The sequence below is a fragment of the Podarcis pityusensis genome (genome assembly GCF_964106645.2).
Source record: "Podarcis pityusensis genome assembly, chromosome: 15".
NCBI classification, from domain to species: domain Eukaryota; kingdom Metazoa; phylum Chordata; class Lepidosauria; order Squamata; family Lacertidae; genus Podarcis; species Podarcis pityusensis.
In genome coordinates, this window is record NC_138040.1 from 14,825,726 (window position 1) to 14,851,956 (window position 26,231).

General features: G+C 46.3%; 2 protein-coding genes across 6 annotated transcripts in view; both read right to left on the bottom strand.

Annotated features, from left to right (window-relative positions):
• RABGEF1 (RAB guanine nucleotide exchange factor 1) overlaps positions 1–10,752 on the bottom strand; it is a 32,561-nt gene extending 21,809 nt beyond the window's left edge. For 2 of the 4 annotated variants that reach the window (XM_080984022.1, XM_080984020.1), the window contains exons 1-2: positions 10,651–10,752; positions 824–1,012 (exon numbers count right to left, since the gene is read on the bottom strand). In XM_080984022.1, the coding sequence (XP_080840148.1) occupies positions 824–1,002 (179 nt within the window). In that variant the 5' untranslated portion in view covers positions 1,003–1,012; positions 10,651–10,752. The remainder of the gene's footprint in view (positions 1–823; positions 1,013–10,650) is intronic. The other 2 variants (XM_080984023.1, XM_080984021.1) reach the window with 1 other exon arrangement.
• Positions 10,753–11,928: 1,176 nt separating this feature from the next.
• On the bottom strand, positions 11,929–26,019 carry KCTD7 (potassium channel tetramerization domain containing 7). 2 transcript variants are annotated; one of them, XM_080984043.1, is made up of 6 exons: positions 25,883–26,019; positions 21,800–21,949; positions 20,906–21,086; positions 17,734–17,903; positions 14,870–15,048; positions 11,929–14,152 (listed from the first exon to the last, which is right to left on the bottom strand). In XM_080984043.1, exons 3-6 carry the CDS (start codon positions 21,035–21,037, stop codon positions 13,776–13,778), a joined length of 858 nt encoding a protein of 285 aa, XP_080840169.1. In that variant the 5' UTR covers positions 21,038–21,086; positions 21,800–21,949; positions 25,883–26,019; the 3' UTR covers positions 11,929–13,775. The 2 variants fall into 2 exon arrangements, with proteins under 2 accessions (XP_080840169.1, XP_080840170.1); XM_080984044.1 differs by lacking the exon at positions 21,800–21,949 and having other exon boundaries at positions 25,883–26,003.
• Positions 26,020–26,231: the final 212 nt, after the last annotated feature.

Here is a 26,231-nt window from a genome sequence, read left to right on the forward strand (position 1 = left end):
CTGTATGAAAAACCACTTCCAGTTGTCATCCAGTGTTCAGTTTTCTTGGGTCTTTGTTTTATGAGATGAGAGGAGAGAGAGAGAGAGAGAGAGAGAGAAACTCCTTCCACTGTGCATAATTTTGTGAATTTCTATGGTGTCCCGGCCTCTCCATTCCTCTGTCTAAACTAAAAAGCCAAAAATGTTGTTCCTCAATGTGCTCCAAACCATTGATCGGTTTGGTTGAAGTAGGCACCCTCTATTTGCCCTCTACAGAAACAGCTGGAGATGTTTTTGGTTCCAATAAGCTTTCCCAGTTGGATACCACAAGCATCCACTTGTTTTAGTCTTCTTGTAAATGTATATGCTGTTTCGTGTTTTAATTATCTTGTGTGTGAAGAACAACAACTATGGGCCTTATGAAACACTGTGGGGGGTGTTTTTTTCTCTGATCAAGGAAAGCTTTTTAAAAGAAAAGGCTGGAAAAGACTCCTTGCCTGAAACCCTGGAGAGCCACTGCCAGTCAGTGTAGGCAATACTGAGATAGAGGGACCAGTGTCCTGATTCAGTATGAGCTGGCTTCCCATGTTCCTTACTGCTTGGGGAACTCTCCACATTGCAGTTTCAGCCCAGCCATGACCAAAACGCCCCCTCTCAGTCACACACACATACACTTCAGCTGTCCCCATCCGATATCCTACCAAAGAACTGACATGTTACTAAGTATTATCTTTGTAGAGGGCTGTTTAAAAAAGCAATTCAAGCCACAGATTAACATGCAATTTGTGGCAATGCTACAAAAGCTGGAGCTAAGCATTTCTCCCTGGCGCCAACACCTCCTTACCTCTCAGCCAGCTCCCAGTCCTCCTGGATTTGCTTCTGCCTGGCCTTTTGGTACTCCTCCCTCCAGCACTTGGAGCAGAAGCCCTGCCAAGCCGGGTTGCCATAGTAACCGCATCCTTTCTTGCAGAGCAGTTCGGACTGGTCCACGTGGATGCCTCGGCGTTCCGACTTCAGGCTCATCTTGCTCCTGCTGTGGTGGGAGGGAAAAGGGGGTTGTTTTTAAATGTCACTCAAATAAGTAAAAGTGGGGGTGGTCCTACACAAATCAAAGAAACCAGCTGGGGAAAGTGGCATGTGCAATGCCAGGAATAAAATGCCACAGCACCTCCCCTCCCTAGTTCCTCAGGAGTTCAAGATAGGTATTAATAAAATGCTACTAGAGCAAAGCCATCTTCCAAGTTGCAGAGCTCCTGTTATGCAATCCTAGAAATCCTTCTTTCTCAACGTGGAGCCCTCCAGATGTTTTGCATTACAATCCTCATCAGTCCCTGCCAGCACAGCTGCATGTTGCTGGGGGCCAATGGGAGCTGTAGTTCAAAACATCTGGAGGGCACCAGGATGGGGAAAGATGTCATAGAGTGTTGTAACTAGATAGATTAGCAATGAGTTCCATGAGTCTCATCATGGAGGAGAAGGCTATCAATGGCTACGAGCGGGGATGGCTCAGCTGTGCCGTCATGGTTGGAGGCAGCAATGCTTCCAGATACCAGCTGCTGGAAGCCACCGCAAGAGAGAATGCAGATTTCCCACAGGTATATGGTTGCCCACTGTGAGAACAGGATGCTGGACTAGATGGGCCATTGGCCTGATCCAGCAGGCTCCTCTCATGTTCTTAGAAGGTAATACACTGCAAGATTTAGCAGCAAAAGGAAACACACACACACAGGCCAAGACAGTCCAGAACTTGAGCTATAAACATAAAATGGTCCCAGAAAACAAGATCTAAGGCCAAGCTAAATAGCAGCCTGGCTGGTGGCCAGCTTATCTGCACTGGAAAGAGAGAAAGTCTTGGCACCAAAATCACTATGGGAGGTTGTCAACTATTTCACCAACCTGCCCACCCAAAATATGAGTGCTGTTTGACTGAGGCTATGCCATGCTTTGCATTCAGGGACTGTAATTTTTACACATGCATCCCTCTTATCATGGCAATTCCTAGAGTGGGCAACACAATTATATACAGGGCTATGTGTAGTCTGTGTGTAAAACAGGTCTGTGACTATCGTTCTTCCACCATTCTGGCAGAGATGAGTCAGGCTGCAGAAAAAGCCAGGGGTTCTCCCCCTCCTGCTGTGACCAGCTCACCTCTCCCCCGGTCTCCCAGAACCAGAAGACGGCAAAGCAAAGCCAGAAGAGGGATGAAGAGGGTGGAGCAGACAGGCATGGCGACGAAGTTTCAGACTGCTTGGGATGGAATCAGGGGCGGAGGAGACTTAGGCAACTGTGGAAAGGCCATGGACCTTCAGTCTGCACAACTGCCTTATAGGAGCAAGATTTACTGGGACGAGTTGCTGTGCTCACTAGGCTCGGCCTCCTGAGTTGACCTTGTTTCCTTGAATAAAAAATTAACTCCACTAACGCCATGTAATTTATTGCCAACCTGCTCCTGACAGCCAGCGGCACACACCCCAAACATGAGAAAAACAGCCTCATGGCATCATGTGATAAGAATATGAGTTCACAGCAATTCAGTATAATTGCAGGAACAAGAGGCCAACTGCGGAAAACTATCAAGACAGCACAGACAGAAAATGCATTATCAGCCACCCTGATAGCTATGAAGTTATCACCAGGACCTAGAAGGAAAAACTGACACTGTCAAGATTTGTCATGCAAGGTAGGCGCTTTCGTGCAACTCACTCAAAGTGTGTCTGCAAAGAGATTATGCAAGGGCTAGTCAAGCAAACTGTGTCCCGCCCAGTGGGTGGAGGCCTGCAAGGACAGCCTGTCATTCCTTCAAATGACCAAAATAAAACAAGTCAGCAAGGAGGGCCCAGTTGGGGCAGGAACTGCATGCAAAAGCAACCTGCATAGAGCTGGTAGGCAAGGGAAGTGGTCACTTCACAAGATGCAAATATGAAAAATATACAGAGATTAAAACTGGAGGTAGAATGTTCATCCAAAAGGAGAGAGAATCCAAGAGTAGCAGCAGTAACGCCTTTATTGAACTAAACAGTCACCAAGCAAGAAAGCACTGAGTTCCTCAGCATTCTTCTTCAGGTTAGGGGTGTTTTGTTGTTGGTTTTTTTGCTTAACATAAAAAAAAAATTGAGAAAGAAATAATGCCACTGTACAAGACTGAAGAGCCCCAGAATCTGCACACTTCAAGTTGGAACAGGGGAAGCATCATGCAGAATTACTCAGCCTAGGCCACCCTTGTTTGTTTTTTTTTAAAATAATCTTTATTAAAGTTTCAAAAGGTTACAAAAAACAAAACAAAAACACAAAAAAAAACACAAAACACAGCATAAAAAAAATTCCACTTTTAAGTCTCATTTTCAATAACTTCTTTTCATGACTTCCCCACGCCTCCCCTTATTGTATTCCAACTCCAATTGTTTATTCAAGCAAGTTTTTATCCTTAATGTCCTAATCATAATTTATTAGTTTACCTAACCATAATTTGTTAATATGATTCTTTATAATAATTTTAAACCTTAATTCATTATTTATCCATTAATTTAGATTATTTAGCAATTTTTAGAATATATACCTTAATCATACATAAAAAGAGGGGAAAAAAGAGATATAAAAACAAATAAAAAAAACCTTCCCTAAGATTGTCCCTAATTCCCATCCACAGATTCCCCATTCTTATAATAATAAAAAGCATATAGTTTTACACTGCAAAATAAAAATCAGGCCCCCTTTGGACTTCTAAACCCCACCCTTCTCTTCCCGGTTTCAATCCCAAACCAAAGTCCAATTAGTCCATCTTTTTAGCCTGGTGACCTTACGTCCGAGGCTCTCGAATCTCTCTCAGTCCCTTTCAGCCGGCTTCTTCGAAAATCTTTCATATTGAACACCCCAGGTCGAGGAAGTACCTTCTCCATGTTAACCATATTTCTTCCAGCAAGGCCTACTTGTTTAGAGGTGGAGCTCCAACTCTGTTTCTTAAGTCTATATGTCCCAAATAATCCAGTTTTCATCTTAGTCGAATTGGAATTCTTCTTGGCAGGTCTCCGGCTCTCTTTTATCTTCTGTAACTTTTCAGCCACCCCTTCTTTCTGCTCCTCCTGTTCAGCTGATGTCTTAATCTTTGGTTTCTTTTCTTGTCCAGCTGCCTGTGTTTTGAGCATCAAGTCCCTTTCCAACTCAGTAGGTATATTTTCTGTTGACTTCGGTTTCGTAGGACTTGTAGACAAAACATGGCCTTGCTCGATCCTCTCTTGCAGCTTTCCCATGAGAAAAATAAGCTCTCGCAAGTCAGCTCGTATTTCCCGACCTAGTTCCATTCTTGTAATATCCAAGAATCCCCTCTAGAGGGATTCTGGTTACTTAGTATTCTTTTCCCTTCCGATCCAAAAGTCAGGTTTATTTGTATCAGTCTTTCTTTACTTTCAATATTTTGTAGCAGTATAGCCGGTTAGAGTTTAAGCTTTGATTTTTCCGGCTTTGACAGCTAATTTGACAGCTGTCAAAAGTTTTCTATAAATCCTCTGCAGGCTCTTTTCACGGGTTACTCCCGGGCTTGAGAAGGGTGGTACTTAGTCCAAATAATTAAACTCTTGTCCTCCGGCACATTAGCTTAGTCCTTTAAATCTGTGGAATTTATATCTTTTATCGAATCACCCCAATTCTTCTCGCAACCTTAGTTGACAGCTCTTTGCTTCAAACTGTTTACAATAAGGGGGGGGCGGACTTCCCTTTTTTTCACCTCCCCCGCTCGTGCCGAATTCAAAATCAAATTATTTGTAATCCAATTTCCCAATTACTCACGGGTTGTTGTTCTTGATTTTAAGTCCAAATTTTAATAGGAAGAAGTCAGCGCTCTCCGACAAATGGCATGCGGCTTCGCTCGGCAGGGGAAGCAGAAGACTCACAGCACCACGCCACTCCCCGGCACCCGTTCCGTAGCCTTTAAAAAGGCTCCTTCACGAGTCGGGAGGGTGCTAACGATGCCCGCCGAGTCACCATGTCCACGGGCTCCTATGCCCGTGGTTTTTGAGGGTCCCCGTGTCGCCGGCACGGCAAGACCCAGCCCCTGTCGAGCCGATTCCCTCCGGAGCTCGGAGGGAATCCGCCATTAGCCGATCGCGCTAACCCGGAAGTGCAGCCTAGGCCACCCTTGAAGCAAGGGGTTCTCATTCTACCCAACCCAAGACAGGGAAAATATCCTTCTGCCCAAGACGGTGAGAAGCTTCTTGGTTTAGCTGTCCCAGTGACCTCACTCAGAATAAGGGAACTGCACAGGTTCATACAGAACAAGGAACAAACAGAAAATGATTAAGCCTGTCCTAACTAAGCCACGAGAATGCAAGTAAGCCTTCTGCTGTTCCTCAGGAGCAGCTGACAACCAGTGAATGAAAACACCCTTTTTCTAAGTAGGAGGTTGAAAGCAAACTTGGCAGCCCAACGCTGATGGGGAAAGAGGAGAGCTGCCTTTGCAGGCCTGGAATACATCTAAGAGTGAGCAAATGTTTGCTCGTGCTGAGTCAAACACGCAGAGGCACTCAGGCAGAGGCACTCAGGAATGTCACCGGTATGCAAGAAGCCTTGGGAACAGAAAGGACGGGGATGACTTCATCATCAGTATTTTCCATGAATCCTCTGCAGGATCTAGGAGGCAACTCGACTCCACAGCCGCACTCAGCACACAGTGGGATAGCTGCCCTTGACCCATTTAATCCAGAAAGGTGCTGAGAAAGAGGGGGAGAGGGAGGCGTTCTGCAACCCCTGACAGGCATTTTGAAAAGGCAGTCAAGTTGTGAGGTCACCAGAGAATCATGGGGAGGGGCTGAGCTGCCTGCAAGTCAAAACAGCAGCCAGAGCTAGAAAGCAGTAGGGTCAGGAGCTCATTTTTATAGGGGCAGCAGTGTCAATCTGCTACAAAAAGAGAAAAGGAAACAGTAGCCTTGCAGCATTTCAGCAGCTACATCTGAAAAATGGGGTGGAGAGGGGAGCGAAGGGCAAGAGCCCAGGGGGGGAATCAGTTCCCAGAAAGTCCTCTTTAACACAGTTACCAATCTCTTGCTAGTGACAGAAAGGGGGGGGGGGGTGAGAGAGAGGGCACAAACACAACTGGGTCCTTGATTTAGCCATGTGGTGTCCAAATGCTGATCTTCTGCGCACAGGGTAGGGAATTCAACTTGTACCAGAAAGTCTGGGGTGCACACCTCCACTCAAGGGGGTGGGAGGAACTCTTTAGCAGTTTCACTTTCCAAACCACAATAACGTACCAACATCAAAATTGTTCTTCCAGACAAGCCCCTAACATTTCTTCCCCAACGCACCCGCCCTTTTCCGATCTAATAAACTAATCAGCTCCAGATGATTAATCTTCGGAACAAACTGGCTGGAGCCACGTCTGCGCTAGAGGCAGCACCAGGCTCAGCGGCCGGGGGAAATGCAAGGGGCAGCAGGCAGGGACAGAGGAAGAGAACTGGGATTCAAGCTGCAGCAAGGACCTAGGAAAGGAAGTTGGAGTCTTCCTCTAGTTTTAGAACTCCAAGCATCGTTGCTCTTCAAAAGCGTGAGAGAAACACGAAGAAAAAACACTGGGCAGATTGCCATGCTGATGGGTCACCATCAGCAAAGAGCCACCGTCTCTTCCTGGTACAGCACACTGTGCAGTGTATGCAAAAGGTCCCTTCAGTTATGGGATGCCTTAGGCTGAATCAGTTGGCCCCTTTAACTCAGAACTGTTTACACTGGCAGCAGCTCTCTAGGGTTTCAGACTCAGGTTTCTCCCAGTGCTACCCAGAGAGGCCAAGGATGGAAGCTGAGCCTTTCTGTGTGCAAAGCAGACACCCTACCACTGAGCTACAGCATTTGCCCTTTAGGAGAACCATAGAATTGTAGAGGTGGAAGGGATCCTTAGAATCATCTAGTCCAACCCCCTGCAATGCAGGAATATGCAGCTGTTCCATAAGGTATCAAACCGGCAACTTTGGTGTTATCAGCACCATGATCTAACCAACCAAGCTACCCAGGCTGAAGAGATGGGAGAGGACTCTTTATAAGAGACTCTGGACAGCTGCTGCTAGTGAGAGTCAACAGCACTAGGGGACATGAGCCCAGCCAGATGGGCGGGGTATAAATAAATTATTATTATTATTATTATTAGCAAGAGTAAGGCATCTTCATATGTCCATATACACTTCAGTTTAGTGTGTCTACTGGTAGATTTTTAAATCTGCTCACAGGACAGAAATGTCTGTTTACCTCCTTACACTCAATTCTCTGTTAACCCCCATAGGAAGCCTCCCCACCCCCTCTACCTCCCTTGGGATAAGTGTTAGAAATTAACCAAGCGTACAGCACGTTTTGCGACTGACACTGGCCCAATTGCAACCACATGGAGATATCTGGATGCCATGTTGGCGACAGACATCTCCATCTAGTTGGCCCCTCCAGCTCTCTTAAGCAGATAAGCAGAAGAGCTTACTTACCGCATTTATATCCTGCCTTTTTCTCCAAGGAGTCCATGGTTCACGCCGCTCCTCAGTTAATTCCTCCAATAACCCTGTGAGGTAGTTTAAGAGGCTGTGACTGGCCCAAGGTCACCCAGTGAGCATCATGACTAAGAGGGGATTTGAATCCTGATCTCCCAGGTCTTAAGTCTGACACTAACCACTGCACCACACTGGCTTCCTAGAGTACTTCTGCTATGGGGCAGCTATAAAAATTAAGTAGATGATGAATATGAGGAACGCAAAATGTCACTTAGAGAAGGATATGAAATATTGTCCTTGCAGCTTGAATTTGTTTTATGCTGGATTGTTTTATTTAATGTGTTGTAAACTGCTTGGACGTTTTTTCTTTTTGGGGTGTGTTTTTGGGTGTGGAACTCCCTGCCACTAGAGATTAGGCTTAAATTTGCCTAGTGGAAGAAACAAACTCAGACATCAGTTCTTATGATGAGAGCTCTTCCAATGCTGCATTTTATAGGCTAAGGCCCTCAGGAGCAGGAACCTGCCTTCTTGTACGCCATAAGTACTACTAAACACCTTGTGATGCTTCAAAAATAATATTGTTTATCCCAGCTCAGAGAACTCAAGGTGGTGTATGGCCAGGGGTGGGCAGAAAGTCGATTAGGATCTACTGGTAGATCTCAATGATTTATAGCAGCAAAGGGTGCTAACTCCCAATTTTTTAACAAAAGCAGTAACTAAAAAAACACACCCACCCACAGCTCATGGAATCCTAGAATCGTAGAGTCGAAAGGGATCCTGAGGGTCATCTAGTCTAACCCCCTGCAATGCAAGAATAAATTACTTTGCTAGAAAACACCACTTGGGGAAAAGCGAATAGTGATCTTTTGTGGGTCAGAACATGGGATCCTAATTATGGTACTGGTTACAAAAATTCCTTGACTGATCACACGCTCAGGATACCTGTTGCTTAATTCTTGGCGTACATGCATCCACCTGATCTACGATTTTGTCCCCAATCCTCGGTATGATTCTTTTCCCACACTTCCATTTGTCTCCTGACAACCACCCTGCAACACTGACTAGTTTATTATTGCATTTAACAGTGATATCAACATAATGCTAAAATAAATAAAATTCGTATAATACTGCTAATCATAATAATGTTAAGCTCCCAGCTTATGTTGGGTGGGGGGGGCAGCTCCCATGACTCATTTTAAAAGTTAAGACAAATTACTACAAGCCACACACACACAGTTAATAAGTTGACAACAAAACATGATTACCTCCATACCAACAGTTGGAGAAGAACATGCTAACTTCCCAAGCAAAAAATAAAATAAAAATCTGCATAAGCCTGTAAATCACTATTAAAGTAACTCAAAAACTAATTATACTTTATCACACAACAGTTCTAGTTCTAGTTTTAAGTTTCCAGTTTATGCAAGAGGGACCTTTGCACTCTTCCTCCAAAGCCAGGGAAGACCAGCCCATCTATAACTGCTTCTTCACCATGATTTTTTTTTTAACAGTAATACTAAATTTAATTCCAGTTTTATCTACTGTTGTTAAGTCTTTATATACAATGCAATTACATATTCAAAATAAAGTATATAATTGTAGGTAACCTACCATTTGTGGTCATAAAGGACCACCTTGTCCTCAGGGGAGGAGAGAAGTGACCCACTACGCAGCACTTAGGGTGACGTCCAACTCAAAAAGTCAACCACTGAAGTCATTGTTACTCAAGTCCACTGATTTCATTGTAACCAGTGTTGGTCCTACTCAGAGTAGGCTCACTAAAATGAATGGCCATGACTTCCTTAAAGGTAAAGGGACCCCTGACCATTATGTCCAGTCGTGGCCAACTCTTTTCTCTAAACTAAAGAGTCCCAAACACGGCACTTTTTCTTCATACTGACACATCATCTACTACATGAAGTATCTTAGGAGATGCTTCAAAGAGTAAAGGTAAAGGGACCCCTGACTGTTAAGTCCAGTCGCGGACGACTCTGGGGTTGCGGCGCTCATCTCACTCTATAGGCCAAGGGAGCTGGCGTACAACTTCTGGGTCATGTGGTCAGCATGACTAAGCTGCTTCTTGCGAACTAGAGCAGCACACGGAAACTCCATTTACCTTCCCGCCGGAGCGGTACCTATTTATCTACTTGTACTTTGATGTGCTTTCGAACTGCTAGGTTGGCAGGAGCTGGGACTGAGCAACGGGAGCTCACCCCATCATGGAGATTCGAACCGCCGACCTTCTGATCGGCAAGTCCTAGGTTCTTAGGCCCCTTCATTTTGGTGGGTCTCCTCTTGAGTGCAGTTTAACTGGAAGCAACTCAACAGATCTACTGCCAGGTATGACTATTACTATTATTAATTTATCCCTTTATAGATCACCTTTCACTTAAGTCTCAAGGGCAATGATAGCCATATAATCAAAACAATAGGTTGAAAAACGGTTTTAAAAATCAAAGATAGGTTTAAAAAGGCAGAGACCTCAAAACATTCATGCAGCTGGAAACAGCAGCTAACATTTGATAAGATCCATAATGCTAAAATTATTTTTAACATTCGATACCATCATTCACTGATAATATAATGTACAGTTGATCCATAAGTAATAAAGATATAATAAGGTAAATATAATGCATTAACTGATAAGCACAGAGTTATAGTTAACTTGCAAAATAAAGCCGTCGTAAATATGATTTACACAACATATCTTTCACTTTGATCTTAGCCACATAATACGATGGGTTGCACCCAATTCTAAGCTCTACCCAAAGCTGACCCAGTGAAACCACTGAACCTAACTGAGCCAGTGTGGTGTAGTGGTTAAAGTGTTGGGATGAGATCAGGGTTCAAAGCCCCATGAAACCATGCAGCTCCCTGGGTGACCTTGGGCCAGTCCCTGTCTCTCAGCCTAGCCTACCTCACAGGGTCGTTGTGGGGATTACACGGAGAAGAACCACGTTCCCCACCTTGGCTCCTCGGAGGGGAAGAAGGTGGGACATCAATGCAATAGATAACTTAACAATAGCAGGGCCATTCAGTGACAAACACGATAATTACAGCAATTAAAGCTCCCAGATTACTCAGTAAGGAAGGAGAGATGGGAGGGGGAGGGTGCGGGGTCCTTTCACTCTCCTTCCCCCCCAACCCCAAACTCCATAGGGTTTTGAAACCCCTTTCCCCCTCCCTCTTCGGCCCCACAGCCAGCCAGGCTCACCTGGGGGGCCCTTCGCCGCCTCCTGCGTCTCCTCACCAGCTTGTTTCTCCTTCTTCCTTCTCCTCCTTCCCCCGCCCTTCGGAATCCTCGCGTCACTTCCGCAGCAGGGCAAGCGAAGGGCGGCGCCGAGCGTCCGATCGTTCTAAGCACGTGACGGAGGCTGACAGAGGGGCGGGGCGGAGAGAGGAACTTCATAGACGCTGTAGAGATATGGAAGTTTATAGAGATGTAGGTAGCCGCTCGCTTCCGGGTCCCCGTGTGGATAGCCCGGCTGAATACGCGGAAGCACCACTCGTGTGCACGTGTGCAGTCATGATGAGCGCGAGAGCTCTTTTGTCTCTTCGCGAAGCCAATTGTTGGTGAATGTCTCACACATACCCAAAAAGGAGGGAAGAGCGTGAGTGCGGAAAGTTCCCCATTCCTGATATAGATTTTTTTTTTTAAAGTAATGAAAGTCAGGGTTTTTGGGGGGGCGGGGATATTTGGGAGCTGTTTTTACAAACACACAGAGAGAAAGATAAGAGTGCTGAGAATTGGGGATACTGTAAATTGTTCTGTTCACCATCCTACGCGCCTGAGCAGCTAAAAGGTAGTTTTGCTGTCTATTATTTTTTTAAAAATTGTACCCCCTCACCCTGTCTATTATTATTATCTATTAATATCCCACTCATCTGTTATGGCATGCACAAGGGGTAGGCATCATTGTGCCCTTTCATATGTTGGACTCCAAGCCCCATCAAGCAGTAGTGTAGTGGTTCGTGTCAGGCTAGGGCATGGGACACCGGGGTTCAAATCCCTGCTCAGCCCTATCTCAGCCTAACCTACCTCACAAGGTTGTTGTGAAGATAAAATGGGAAGTGGGGAGAACAATATACTCCACCTTGAGCTCCTTGGAAGCAATGGTGGGATATAAAATGTAAATAATTATCATTATACCAGCATTGCCAGTTACCAGGAATGGTGACAGTTAGTGTCTGTCATTTGGAGAACATCATGTTGGCTGGCTGCCAGAACTATTTTAAGAGCTACAGCTTCAAGAACTGATACCTGAGAGTGCTTTTTTCCTCCTCCCTACCTGCCCCTTTCCCCTCATCTTTCATTGCTTTTTTTGGGTTGTAAACCTGAGGACAGAGACTAGCTTGTTGTTGTTTTTTGAAGCTATTCTGGCAGAAAATAAAAGTGGTAGGGGGTCTCCTTAAGGGAGGAGCATATTATGATACCCACCCAGCCCTGCTTTTAGTGTTTGGCAGCCTTAAAAAAAGATAATTGTGAGCGCAGTTAGATAGTGACCATAGTGAGATAATTTATTGCACGTTACTGAGACACAACACGTTTCAATACAAAATATGGGCTGTAAAAGGGGAGAGAGGTGAAATAACATACTTGAATGGTTTTATCATTGCAATATCCACTGTTTGAAGACAACAAATAACTCCCACCTTGCAAATCCATTTACATTTCTCATTTTTGCAGAAGGCATTGAAGGTCGTAATGCATAGAGACATCTGGGTAAAATATACTCTTAAAGAAATGTTTTAACAGTCATAATGAATTGCTTGCCAAATCTACTAAAGGAGTATGCTCAGAATCCTTTTTTATCTCCCCATAAACGAACATCAGCTTATTTGTACCGGGAGGGCAGGGGGAGAGGGATGAGAACAATTCATAGAACCCCAGACTACTCTAATCACGTGTCTCCCTGGAAATAATTTCCACTGGGTGGCATTCAACTAAGTTTTACTCAGAGTAGACTCACTGAAATGAATGAACATAAGCCATGCTGGATCAGGCCAACGGCCCATCTAGTGCAGCATCCTTTTCTCACAGTGGCCAACCAGATGCTTCTTTTGGTAAGCACACAAGCAGGATCCAAGCACAAGAGCCCTCTCCCTTCTTGTTGCTTCCAGAACTGGTATTCAGAAGCATTACTGCTTCTGACCATGGAGGCAGAGCATAATCACTGTGGCTTTCAGCCATCGATAGCCCTTTCCTCCATGAATTTATCCAATCCTCTTTTAAAACCATCTAAATTGGTGGTCATCACTGCCTCCTGTGGCGGAAAGTTCCGCAGTTTAATCATGTGCTCTTAATTCAGCCATCTTGATTTTAGCCAATAACAGGCCAATCCAATAAAACATTTGGCTGCGATGATCCTGCATGCTCCAATCCCCAAAGAAGCATGCCAGCCATCGCCAAAGCTGAGAAAGTTTCCATGCTAACAGTAACTTCTGGCCATGAGATTTGGGGCTGGCTCACTGACACTTCATCAAAGTGCGGGAGAAATTTCCATCCAGGTATAGTCAACAGCTAAAGCACCCAAAGCAATAAACAGGCACATTTTTTATATATATAACCGTTATTTTTGAATTCATTTACGAATGCAACCTATGCGGTCTGAGCAAGCACCAAGGAGTTAAAAAGAACCACCCAACACCTGCCCTTTGGGGTCAGGGGAGTGGAAATAAATTAAATTTCAACACAAACACGTAAAAGAATTAACCAATACAGATGCATAAATAAAGCAGGGATTTAACACAGAGAAAGTTCAGACATTTGTAGAGATAATTCACTTCTGAAACCTCAGCATCTCTGAAAAGTACTTTGTCCTTCTGTCCTGAAGGTCGGAACAGCAGCAAAAAGTCACATGCCAGTGGAAGTGGTGTAAAAATAAAGTGCTCCTGTGCACTTCCATCGCCAGGTGGCTATAAAACAGCTAACTATGTCTCCAGGGGTGCAGTTGGAAGGAAGATTGTGCAACGGTGTGGCGGTGTCCCCTAGGCAAGTGCAGGCAAGTGAGACCAGCATGGGCCAAAAAAGGCTTCAATTGTGGGTTAGAGCCCTTCCAAAAACCTCAATACACACCAACTGGCATATACCTCTACTGGGACCCTATGTGTCAGCCACAGTAGCATGTGTCCTTCCAGAAGGATTTCTCTTCCTTGAAGCAAGAATCACAGGAGAGACCCCAGTTTTCTGCATAGCTATGAATGGAGGTCAAGTTCTCCTGCCAAGATAAGACTCCAGCACGCTATCAGCAGTGCCACCGTTTCTCGGAACGCAGGGCAACAAGGCCATGGAGAAGACGGCAAAACCAGCCAGCTACCTCTTCCCACGCCCAGTTGGGCTCACCACCACGTGATCTTGAACTCGTAAATGGGGCGCTTGCAGTAGTAGTGGTTGATCAGGTGCTTGTCGCAGACCCCAATGCACTGGTGGTCCACCGTGATGCCCCTGCTGGAGAGGTCCGTCACGATGCAGTGGAGGAGGTCGTACACGTCCGCCACGGCCTCCCAGGGCCCAAAGGACACGTCCACCTCACAGTGGTGTTCAAAGAGCTTGGCCTCGCCCTCGCTCCGCTCAAAGCGCAGGGAGTTGAAGAGAGGGCACTCGTAGGGCGTGATGGGCATCTCCTCCTTGAAGACGCAGATCTTCAGCTTGGCAAAGCGGGCCTTCCGCTGCATGGCGCGCAGCTTTGCAATCTCCACAATCCGCTCCAGGTGCTCTGAAAAGCAAGGAAGAGAGGTGTGTGAAAAAACAAACATTAAGAAGATGCGCGTTCCTCAAACGGGTGCCTTCAGACGTTTCAGGTTTCAACCTTCCACAGCCCCAACCAGCACAACCAAGCTCCTTTCAGACCAAGTATTACATGGCTGGGACACAGGTGGCACTGTGGGTTAAACCACAGAGCCTAGGACTTGCCGATCAGAAGGTCGGCAGTTCGAATCCCCACGACGGAGTGAGCTCCCGTTGCTCGGTCCCTGCTCCTGCACGTCAGAGTGCAAGTAGATAAATAGGTACCGCTCCAGTGGGAAGGTAAACTGCATTTCCGTGCGCTGCTCTGGTTCGCCAGAAGCGGCTAAGTCATGCTGGCCACATGACCCGGAAGCTGTACGCCGGCTCCCTCGGCCAATAAAGCGAGATGAGCGCCACAACCCCAGAGTCGGCCACAACTGGACCTAATGATAAGGGGTCCCTTTACCTTTATTATATGGCTATGCTGGCTGCAGGTGATGGGAGTTGCAGTCAGGGGCAGACCTTAGAAATATGCTACCCTGTGCCATTTGACACCCTTATGGCACCTGGTGCAACCACACCACTTGCACTGCCCTAAATCTGCCTCTGTTGCAGTTCAAAACATTGGGAGGGTACCATTTCAAAAGCATTCTGGCCTGCTGCAAGACACACCCACAAGCTTCCTGCCCCCACCCCTTCAATTTACCTTTGTAATATGGCATCAAGCCCAGGAAAGCCTGCCGGACTTTTTCTCCTTTGAGGGGCTGGAGCTCCTCAAGAAGGTCTAGCAAGGGTCCAATGGAATAATATTGGGCTTCCTTGTAAACTGCCCTCACGCGTTCCCTTGGAGGCAAGTCGCCAGACCGTAGGAAATTGAGCACATCCCTAAAAAAAGAAAAGGCAGAAGAAACTTGAGTATACAGATTGGTTGATGGCTACCTGTTCCCAAAACACACACCCCATCTCCTTTTCATTACATTGCAGGCAATGTGTTCAAAACTGGGGCTGTAGCTTTCAATAGACTAATTGGTTAGATCAGCGTTTCCCAAACTGTGGAACTCTTACCTCTGGGAATATGCAAAAGGGTTCAAAGGATATAGGGCAGATTTTTTTATCTTACTTTATCATACTCTAACTTTTATTAATACTATATATTGCATTTGCTCTAGACTAGATAATTTGTTGTTGTTGTTGTTTAGTCGTTTAGTCGTGTCCGACTCTTCGTGACTCCATGGACCAGAGCACGCCAGGCACGCCATGAAAAGTTAAAGACTAGATAATACAATGTTATTAAAGCTAGAATTATCTTCACCCAAGAAACTCCAACTGGCCCAAGCAACCCAAGCAGATGCTTAGATCCAACATGTTTCAATGAAGCAGCCATATACCACAGGGGATTCTGGGATGCACATGGTGGAACAAATGCTGCAGGCCTTTGGGGCTAGCCCCGAGAGGGAAATTCTCTCAAGGGGAATCATACTGTCTTCATGTTTGTCAAGATAACACTGCACATGTGTTTCTGAGTTTTCAGCCATTTCTATTTTAAAAGTCGGGATATAGGAACAAAATAAGATGGGGTCTACTTGGAGGGTTGCCATATTTCAAAAAATGAAAATCCAGACACAAAAGTTGTTGAGTTTTTTTAGCAAAAAACAAAAACAAAACCCCGCCATGAGGCTTTGAGCTATTTTCAAGGGAATTCAGCTAAATCTATACTTCTGACATGGCTTCCCATATGTCTGGATTTTCCTGGATATTTCAGCTATTTCCACCCAGATGCCATTTCCGATGACTGAATCCCAGCTATGTCTGGGAAATTCCGGACGCATGGCAGCACTAATTTAAGTAGCTGACTTTGCAAGGTCAGGATATTACACATTTATTCTGAAACAGGAAGGTCAGCATTCCAAGGGCTGAAGAACCTTTTAATATCCTGTTTCCAGAGGCAAAAGCAGCACAGTCACTTTGACTAATCAATCCTATTAGTGACCACATGCAGCACAAACAAAGGGGATCTGTTACTTGCCGTCTGACCCTGTCCAGCGCTCAAAGACAGGGCATGAGACGGAAAATCCGAAGGGTGCCCCACCCCATTCCAACCATCTCTTGAGCTGAAGCTCTTATGCAGTTTCCATTCATATTATTATTACTGTATTAGCCTGAACATAAGCCTCGCTTTCCCCCCAAATTACGACCATGAAAAGTTAAAGCACGGCTTATATTCGCAACCTTACGGTATGCAGCCAGGAGCACGAGGCAAACAGCGCCAGGAGCGTGGCAAAGAGGCGCCCACCCCACGCATAGTCCCCCATCCTCTCCCCCAAGGCTAGGAAGGAAGAGAGCGAGGAAGGGGAAAGGCTGTTGGCAACACAGCACGGCTCCCCCACTCAGTATGCAGCCAGGAGCAGCGAGGAATGGGGCAGGTTATATTCGGGTATTTTTTCTTTTCTTTTCCCCCCTCTAATTTTAAAGGTGCAGCTTATATTCGGGTGCAGCTTCTATTCGGGCCAATATGGTATTATTGATTGATTGATTAAACTTATTACGGTAGTCACTTTTTTACAAAAGCAACTCAAACTGATTCTCAGAAAGAATTAAATAGCATTTACATCAAAACTAGCATTAAACAAAACAGATAAAAAAGACTTAAAGCAAATTTGCATTTTTAAAAGGCAAGATTAAGACATCCCACCCACTCAAGAGAGCCAGTGTAGTGTACTTTTTTTTAGAGTGTCAGACTAGGACCGGGAGACCAGGGTTCAAATCTGCACTCAGCCATGCAGTTCACTGGTTGTGTCCTTGGGCCATTAACTGCCTGTCAGCCTAACCTACTTCACACGGTTGTTCTGGGGGATTAAATGAGGCAGGATGAGAACCACATACATCACCTTGGACTCCTTGGAGAAAAAGGTGGGGTTTAAGTTTAATAAAGTAATAAAGAGGCCACAGATAATTAAAAGCCAAAGGCCTGTCAGAAGAGAAATGTTTTTGCCTGGTGCCTAAAAATATGTAATCCACCACTTCCAGTAATACAATATATACCTCCAACCACAGGAATATGTCAGGGAGCCCTGGTCCAGCAGAGTGCAGACATTCTGACCACAAACAGCTCCACCAACATTGTCCTTCAAAACAATTACCCCCAGTTCTTAGAATAACAGCAGCACAGACTTGTAAAGTTAGAACAGACTCCAAAGGTCATCTGCTCCAACCCACTGCAGCAAAGGAATCACAGCGAAAGAATCTCTGACAGTCATCCAACCTCTGCTTAAAAACCCCAAATGAAGGAATCCACCACCTTCTGAGAGAGTCCGTTCCACTGTTGAACAGCTCTTCCCATCAGAAGGTTCTTTCTCATGTTTAGTTGGAATCTCCTTTCTTGGAAGTCTAGATGCCACCTTGCCAGCTGCTGCTCTTTGGCCGCCTAGAGCAGTTCCCCTTACCCCTATGGGAACATGACTGCGAAGGTAGAAGGGGCATACAGCTCACACTGCCTCCAAGGGACAGAGGAACTGCCTTGTTCCTGGAGCTTTTGTAGCTAAGGGAGTGCCACAGGCAAAGAAGACATACCCAAAGAACTTCCCGTCTCGGTCAATAAAGTATCTCCCCTCCGCATCTGTTGGGATGTAGTGTCGGCCACTGAACATAGCCGAGAGCATTGTGTCTTCGTGGCGCCGCAGTGTTGACAACCTGGTAGTGAAATAAGCTCCTCCAACATTCAGTGGCACCACTTCAGGGAACTGGGAGGAAGAAACAATTTTTGTCGAAATTCAGCATGTAGGTTGGCTGTATCATTTCCCATCACTTGAAAAATTTATGCTTGCCCAATAAAACTTCCCAATCTTCCCCATGCCCCACATCCTACCCAAATCTGCCCCCTAGAACAGATTTAGGGGGTATGCAGTTCCTTGCAGTGATGGATCAAGTTAATTCAGGCTGCACTGAATACAAACAAGCCAGTGTGGAGAAAGTAGATGAACATATTTCTCCCTCTTTTTATACTTTTGATTTTTATTTTATTGCATCTGTATCCCAAATTTTCCTCCAAGGAACTCAAGGTGCCATACATAGTTTTCCTCCTCTCCATTTTATCCTCACAACAACCCTGTGAGGTAGGTTAAACAGAGAGGTAATGACTGCCCCTAAAGTCACCCACTGTGAGAGCTTCATGGCCAAGTGGGGATTTTAACCCTGGTCTCCAAGGTTCTAGTCTGAGATGTTAACCACTACACCATGCTGACTCTCAGAATACTAGAACCTGATTGGGTAATCTTAGGAAGCTGAAGGGTGAGAGATTCAGGGCAGGCAAAAGAGAGGACTTTGTCACACGCTGTGAAAATCCCTGCTGCAAGATATGGGCAGTGGCCACCAGCTCAGAGGGCTTTAAAAGGGGACTAGACACATTTGAGAAGAGGGAAGTGGTCTATATTTTACTTCTTTAAGAGAGTGTATATCTTTCCTTCCTAATTACTAATCTATTTACAAAATAAAATAACATGAGCAAAACAGTAAAATCAGTTAAGAACAATAAAAAAGATGAACGCAGGGCAGATAAAAACAAAGGGACAGCTTGAAACTTTAATTTTTAAAAAACAAAAACAAGGGGGCAGTTTAACTATGTGCTCTGTGAAGAATGGCTTTTTTTTTACCTGTTCTTAATCTTCCACCCTTCAGTTTCATTGGATGTCCACGAGTTCTAGTGTTATGAGAGAGGCAGAAAAAAATTTCTCTATCCACCTTCCCCATGCCATGCATAATTTTATAAACTTGTATTTTGCCACCTCTTCCTCACCTTTTCTCTAAACTAAAGAGTCCCAAACGCTGCACTTTTTCTTTATACTGACACATCATCAACTGCCTGAAGTGTCTTAGGAGATGCTTCAAGGGGTAAAGGTAAAGGGACCCCTGACCATTAAGTCCAGTCGTGGACGACTCTGGGATTGCAGTGCTCATCTCGCTTTACTGGCCGAGGGAGCCAGCGTTTGTTCGCAGACAGCTTCAGGGTCATGTGGCCAGCATGACTAAGCCGCTTCTGTTGAACCAGAGCAGCGCACGGAAACGCCGTTTACCTTCCCGCCAGAGCAGTACCTATTTATCTACTTGCACGTTGACGTGCTTTCAAACTGCTAGGTTGGCAGGAGCTGGGACCAAGCAACGAGAGCTCACCCTGTCGCAGGGATTTGAACAGCCAACTTTCTGATCGGCAAGCCCAAGGCTCAGTGGTTTAGACCACAGCACCACCCGCATCCCTTCAAGGGGTAGCACCACACAGCCTATTGCACATGCCTCCAGGTCTGAAATTCCCAGTTGGTGCACCAGTCTCAGATTGGTCAATATACCTTGGACCATAGCTGCTGTCTAGCCATGAAGCACCAAAGCCCGGTGCAGGTTCACTCCCACCCCTATATGGCATTCCCAGGCTCAGGATGTCACTGGGTACCAGATGCAGGGGAGCAACAGCACGAGAGAGAGCTGTCACCTTGCCGCCCTGTACATGGTGGGTTTCATGGAGGCACCTGGTCGGCTACTGCAGAAGGCAGGATGCACAGGGCTAGGTGGACCTTTGGACTGATCCTGCAGGGCTCCTCTTAGGCTCATGTCACTGCTCAAAAATGACTCAGCAGCAGATGACTTTGTGTAGAAGGCAGAAGCAGGAGGCAGACTGTGAGGAGACAAGGAAGGGTGGCACTGGCAGAGTCAGAGAGAGGGCAAGCGATCAGTCGCTCTGGGCTGGCACTTGCACCCAGTTCTGCACATCCATCTCCAAGATCAGCTGGAGCTGCAGACTGTAGGGGTTTTCAACTACTCAGAACTGCAAGCCACCAAGCAAACATAGCTTAGCAGGAGTTTGTAAGTCTCCTGTTTTCCCTCAGCTGCAAAAACAGGACAGTGATGTGATGAACCCAGTGGACTGATATCCGCTCAACTGCTCATTTTGTGCCCAGACTCCACCTGTCACCCCCTAGTTGGGTGTACAGAACATGCTAATGCCAGGAAACCTAACAAGTCTGAATATTGCTAACTTACACTGAGTTTTCTCAGTCTTGAGGCTGGAAAAAGCTTAGCAGCCAGGGTATTAAAAATGCTAGGTTTAAATACTTTTTAAAATCAAAGTTGTTTTGAAAGTCATGATTTGTGAACAGCTTCTAGTTTATCCCACCCTTCAAGCTCAGGATGGGTTACAAAAACAAGAAATCAGTAATATTCATTTTTTAAAAAGTAAGTCAATTTAGGGCAGTGGTTTCCAAACTTTTTTGGGCCACCCCCCCCCTTGGTTCCGTACACTCAACCATACCGAAACCTATAAAAAACATTATTCAGAATAGTGGTTTACACAACCCACTCCAGCAGATAAAAGCAGAATAAAATTCAAAACAGTAACAATTGCACATTTACTCAAAATCCAATTAACACTATTGAGTTTAATCCAATCAACAAAACTGCTGAACTTGAATAGTCATTTATACCTCCAGCATCCCCCTGCCACCTCCTTGCCTCTTAGTGCCTCCCTGGGTAATCCCACCACTCTGCCCAGGGGGTGGTACCACCCACTTTGGGAACCACTGATTCTGGGGCTTGACCCTGCGCCCACCACTACAAGCCAGACTGAAAGCAGAGTATTGTTTCTGAAAGAAGCTGATCCTCAGTGTCACTCTGGGGAAGCCTCCAGGGAGAGGACCATTCCAGCGGCAGCCCCTGAAAACTGAAGCAACCAGGATGCAAGAGGCACCAGCTCACTCACCTGCTGAGGCAGGAGGGACAGGGCGTGCTCTGCCTGGGTGGCCGTCGGCGTGGCAGGCTCTTGAGAGTCATCCTCCGCATCCGAACTCGACATGGCATCGCTCACTTTGGTCTGCCCCGTGACTACCACCATCCCTCCGGCTCTTGTAAGCAGGTCTGCTGGGCGGGCAGCCGTGGCAAAGCTGGCAGGGAGACAAGGGCCATGTTCATTGGGATGGGAGACCACAGCAGGGGAAGGGGCGCTTTCCTTAATAAAGAAAGGCCACTGAGGGGCAGCAGGCACCCAGAGATGCTCCACGCCAACCCTTTACGAGTGTCATTGCTATTCTCAGGAGTGAGTCACAACACACAGGACTGTTCTATCTGCTGCCAGTCAGGAGCACACGCGCACGCGGGGAGGGGATCCAATTTGCACAGCAGCGCCAGGAAACCTCCCTGTCAGCTTTCACAGCCAGAGAGTCCCTCACTGGAGGAGACAGCCGCTCTTATTGGCCGCCTAACCAGCTCAACCTGCTCTCGGCTGCCCAGGCTGTCATTTTACTTGCTCAAATCTGATTAGCTGCTGGGGACACCTGCTGCTGAGCAGCCATTTGGCAATCCACACAGCTGTCAACCGAAGGTGCTGTCTGACTGGTTCAGCGTGCGCTTGGCCACGCCCCACTAGCCTGTGGTTCCCCAACACCACACTGCCCCTCCAAGCCCCTTTTGAAATGGACAAAGGAAAGCATTCCTTGCCCGATCCACAGAGTTCCACCAACATTATTAATAGTGGGGAAACGGGGGGAATTGGGGGGGGAGGAGGTTTTGGCAGCAGCATAGAAATTCAGAATCAAGTTAGGCATACTAATGGTCAATCAGAAAAGGGATGGGGACTCAATTTTTAAGTTAGCTTAACCTGGGTTCTGACGTGCATGCAGAGATCGCTGAAATTGCTTCTTATAACCATTTCATTTCTCGGTCGTCCAGACAAATCCTGACATGTAACGGAGCAGAACGTCAGCACTGCAAGCAACTGGCACTGGAATAAGGAGGTTTGCCTGAACGTCTGAAATGAAAGTACCGGTAAGTCAGCTGGACTGATTGCAAGGGGATCCGTTTGTACTACAGAATGAATTTCCAACCCCTGCACTTCAGGCTGGAGGAGACACAAACTGGCTATTTTTCTCTCTAGATGGCAAAAAGGCATGAGCCTACACAAGGGAATTGGGCAAAGTTACCACATGGACACAAAAAGGCAATCAAAACAGCAGCTCTCAAGGAGTCAGTACATTGCAGGACAGTGAGCTCAAACCAGCACAATTTTGGCCAGCAATGTCCCAAATAAATTCATCCGATTTCATCGTAATGAAATCTATTGATATCTTTCACAGTCCACCTCAAATGGCCAAACAGAATAAACCTCTCTGCACTTTATTTATTTATTTATTTATTTGCAGAGATTTCCTCTCATTTCATCTGTTTCAGAGCCCCAAACTGGTAAGCTGCAAAGGTCTGGTGTGCAGCTTCATCGAAACTACTGTTCTAAATTGAGCTTGAAAGACAGTCTCATCTAATTGATTCCATTACGTAGGAAGATGTTCTCCCAATTTACAAATCACTTACTATTAGATCACTTCCTCATAATGCCTCAACAAGCAATTTTGTCACCTCTCCACATAGCTGGATAAATCATTTCCTACAACTGATGTTGGGTGGTTAGAGTTAGCCTGTTGCAGTGAAAACAAATCTTGTGGCACCTTAAAAGCTAACACATTTTTAAAGGCAAGAGCTTCCCACAAGAGTTTGTCATAAAATAAATTTAAAAGTCTTCAAAATGCCACAGAAATCATTGTTGTTTTCTGCTACCTGCAAGATTTCCTTGTTGCTGTGAAAATTGCTGCCCAGCTGAAAGAATATTTCAAATGTCAACCTTCAGATGGAAGAACTTAGCAATAAAATTGTTCTTACTTGATTTAGAAAGACCTTAACCCCTTCATTTTTTTAAATGATGCAAGGGACCACCAGACACAAATCTCTCAGCTACCACTGATTCCATTCTCTGCTTAAGGAGGGGGGAAATATTCAAACCAACCTTCAAGACGTCCCATATGTCTGGCACTGCTTTGAAACTGCAGTGCTGACCCTTAGGAATTTGAAATATTTCTCCAGCTGTTATTCTGGCATATTTTGTTTAATGCAGTCCCAAGAACACAAGAAGCTATGCCCTTAGATCATGAGCCTCTGAGTGGGCAAAGGGAATGTCTGTCAAAACACAGTAAATAAAGGATCACACTGAATAGCCAGGGGAATAGGTAGATTTCTCTCAACAGCACAGAAATACAGCAAATTTCAAAGAGGAAGGATTGTAGCTCAGTGATAGAACACCAGCTTGCGGAAGATCCCAGTTTCAATTTCTGGAATCTCCAAGAAGGGCTGAGAATCTACACTGCCTGAAACTGCCAGCACTAAGCTAGAATCACTATAAAGCTCAAGGTTGGTCCACACACTATTTCCACCTCTCCATTCTATCTTCACAACAACCCTGTGGTTAAGCTGAGATATAGTGACTGCTCCAATGGTCACCCAATAAACTTCATGGCTGACTTGGTGGTGATTAGAAGCCTAGTATCCCTGATCGTAATCCAGCACTCTAACCACTATACCAGACATAGGCAAACTCGGCCCTCCAGATGTTTTGGGACTACAACTCCCATCATCCTTGACCACTGGTCCTGTTAGGTAGGGGTGATGGGAGTTGTAGTCCCAAAACATCTGGAGGGCCGAGTTTGCCTATGCCTGCACTACACCATACTTAGAGCTGCCACACGCCCGGACTTTCCCTGACATTACAAAGGTGGAACTGACGCCTGGGGAAATTTCCAAAAGGTGGCACTTTGTTCTGGACCTTAGATCCGGTGGCCTCCTAAAAGAAAAGCTCAACAACTTTCGGTGTATAACTTTCTTACACAGTGGTCTTTAAAGTCTTCTACTCTGCTGTTGCCCACCACCTATAGATCAGTTTAAAGTTCTTACATAAAGACAGTGGAGGCTGGTCCATTAGGGCAAATGGAGCAGCACCTCACCATTCTCTGTCTGTCCTCATCCAGCCCTGATCTGCCTGTCTTCTTACTTACAACCAGCCCAGGAAGTGGCCTAGCTGGCAGCCTCCTCTTCTTCCTTAATCTCAGTGTTGCCCTTGTCAAACCCAGCAGGGAGGAAGAGAATGGGGACAAAAATAGGATGAGTTGGCCCTGCCTGTTATTGGTTCTGGCTGCACCTTCTATTGGGCTGCCTGCCTTCCGCCCCATCAGCCCCAATGGGCACCACCTGCCACTGTTAGTAAAGTTCTCACAATGGGAATCCACAGTCATTCCATCTGAGTGGATTAGCAGAAAGGGCTGCTCAGGAGGCTCAACAAAAGTGAAGCAGAGCCGGTTTAGTTTATGGCTCTTTTTTGCTTCAGCCATAAGGGACCAAAGGAGCCACTTTTCTCCCTCCTCTGCTGTCCAGGGGGAGCAGAGTGCAGATCACAACACCAGTCCTGCCCACAGGGTCCTGGACGCAGGTGCACCAATTATATGGATGATGAGAGGCAAGGCGGCTCCAGGCTGTTTTTCAGCTAGGTATCGCAACAGGTGTAGTGTGCCACTGTGCTAGACAGACTTGTTGTGTATCAGAGCCACTAAAGTTGTGATTAAGCCACGCAGCCTGTGCCAGCAGAATAGCCAGCAGAATGTATACGCCCCGCAAAACTGCATGCATATAGGCCAGTGGTTCCCAAACTTCTTCTCTCCCCCACCCAAGGGACAATTTGAAAACTGCCAACTTGATTGACATCAGACTACAGCAACCGAAGTTCAAATGCCCATACAGCCACAACACTCTACTAGGCAACTTTGGCCAACCACTATCTTTCAGCCTATTGTACCTCACTGGGCCACTGCACAAATAAAATGGGGACAGGCCGCTTTGCCACTTTGAGCTCCTTGAAGGAAAGATGGGCTATAAATGCAATAAATAAAATTAAAAAGAAAAAAATCCCTCTGCCCAGAGAAACATGCCACACTCAACCCACACTCACAGATCTAAAAGATCAAGCTATGTATAGCCTCTGTTTCTCTGGCTTTAGATGATAAAGGGCAGAGAGATGCCACACAAACAAAAGGGAGGGGCCACAAAATGGACCACCCTTTTCCAAATCTGGATCCAGGAGATTGTTTTAGATTTTTCTCTGCATTGTTTTTATGCTGGTTTTAATGAGTATATTTCTTTATTGTGGTTTAGTCGTTTTTAGATACTGTTTTCTTTTAAAAAGGGGTGGGAAAGAAAAAAAAATATTTCCCACTTTTTTCTCCAAAGAGCTTAATGCAGCGTATGTGGTTCTCTCCGTCATTTAATCCCCACAGCAACCCTGTGAGGCAGTGGCTGTCTAAGGTCACCCAGTGGAGCATCAGGGCCAAGCAGAGGGAGTTTGAACCCTGGCCTCCCGGGTCCTGCTCCAACACTCTAACCACTACACCAATAGCCCACACAAAATCACTATGCCACCCTGGCTGATTATTTGCTTAACTACAACTCAAATAGTCCTCTAACCATCAGCCTTAGTGGCTGGGGCTAATGGGAGCTGGAGACCAGTTACATATGCAGACCCAAGTTTGAGCCAGTGGCGCCCAGGAGGTGGTCCAGTGGGGAGTGGGGTGGCAAATGCTTCGCCCTCCTTTCTTCTGCCCTCTCTCCACCCACCCATAGTTAATGGGCTTCCTTTCTGGGTCGGACGCCAAAAAGGGGGAGTCACCAGCAGATTCTCCCCCACTTAATAACAGGCAACAATGCCCCACCCGCAAAAGGGGCGATCTACTAATATGTACCTCCAGATGGACTCATTTAAAGAGAGGGGGCGTGGCCATCACACCTCGCCCTCTGTCCCCGCCCTCTTCGAAGAAGGGGAGGGGCCATGTTGCCACAGCAACCTCCCCTCCAGCCCCGCCTTCGCCCTCACCTGTCTGGTTTTCCCTCCGTGGGGAAATGACGGCGCTTCACTCCTCCTCAGCGCGTCCCACCTTAAGTATATATATTTATTCCCCACCCCCGACCCCCTCACGCGAGGCCCACCAGCACCTCCTCAGTGCCTGTCAGCGTCGCGCCTGTCAGCTTATGCGCATGCGTGCCACTCCATCCGGGTACCTCCCGAACTAACGGGACCTAGGAGGGGAGGAGGCAGAGCGGGGGAAAGTAGGCGTTGCAATGGAAGGGGCGTAAGGAACCCCCACATCCTATTGGTTCAGTCCAAAATACGCGGGGAGAGGGAACGCTCTCTGTCTCCCATAGCGACGAGAAGCGGTGAGCCT

Excerpts from the sequence above, each read along its gene's own strand:
- KCTD7 (XM_080984043.1), bottom strand. The coding sequence starts at position 21,037 with ATGGTGGTAGTCACGGGGCAGACCAAAGTGAGCGATGCCATGTCGAGT. Across the intron at positions 17,904-20,905 it reads TGTCCCTCCTGCCTCAGCAG|TTCCCTGAAGTGGTGCCACT; the intron begins GTGAGTGAGCTG and ends TCTTCCTCCCAG. Across the intron at positions 14,153-14,869 it reads CTTGATGCCATATTACAAAG|AGCACCTGGAGCGGATTGTG; the intron begins GTAAATTGAAGG and ends CTTGCTTTTCAG.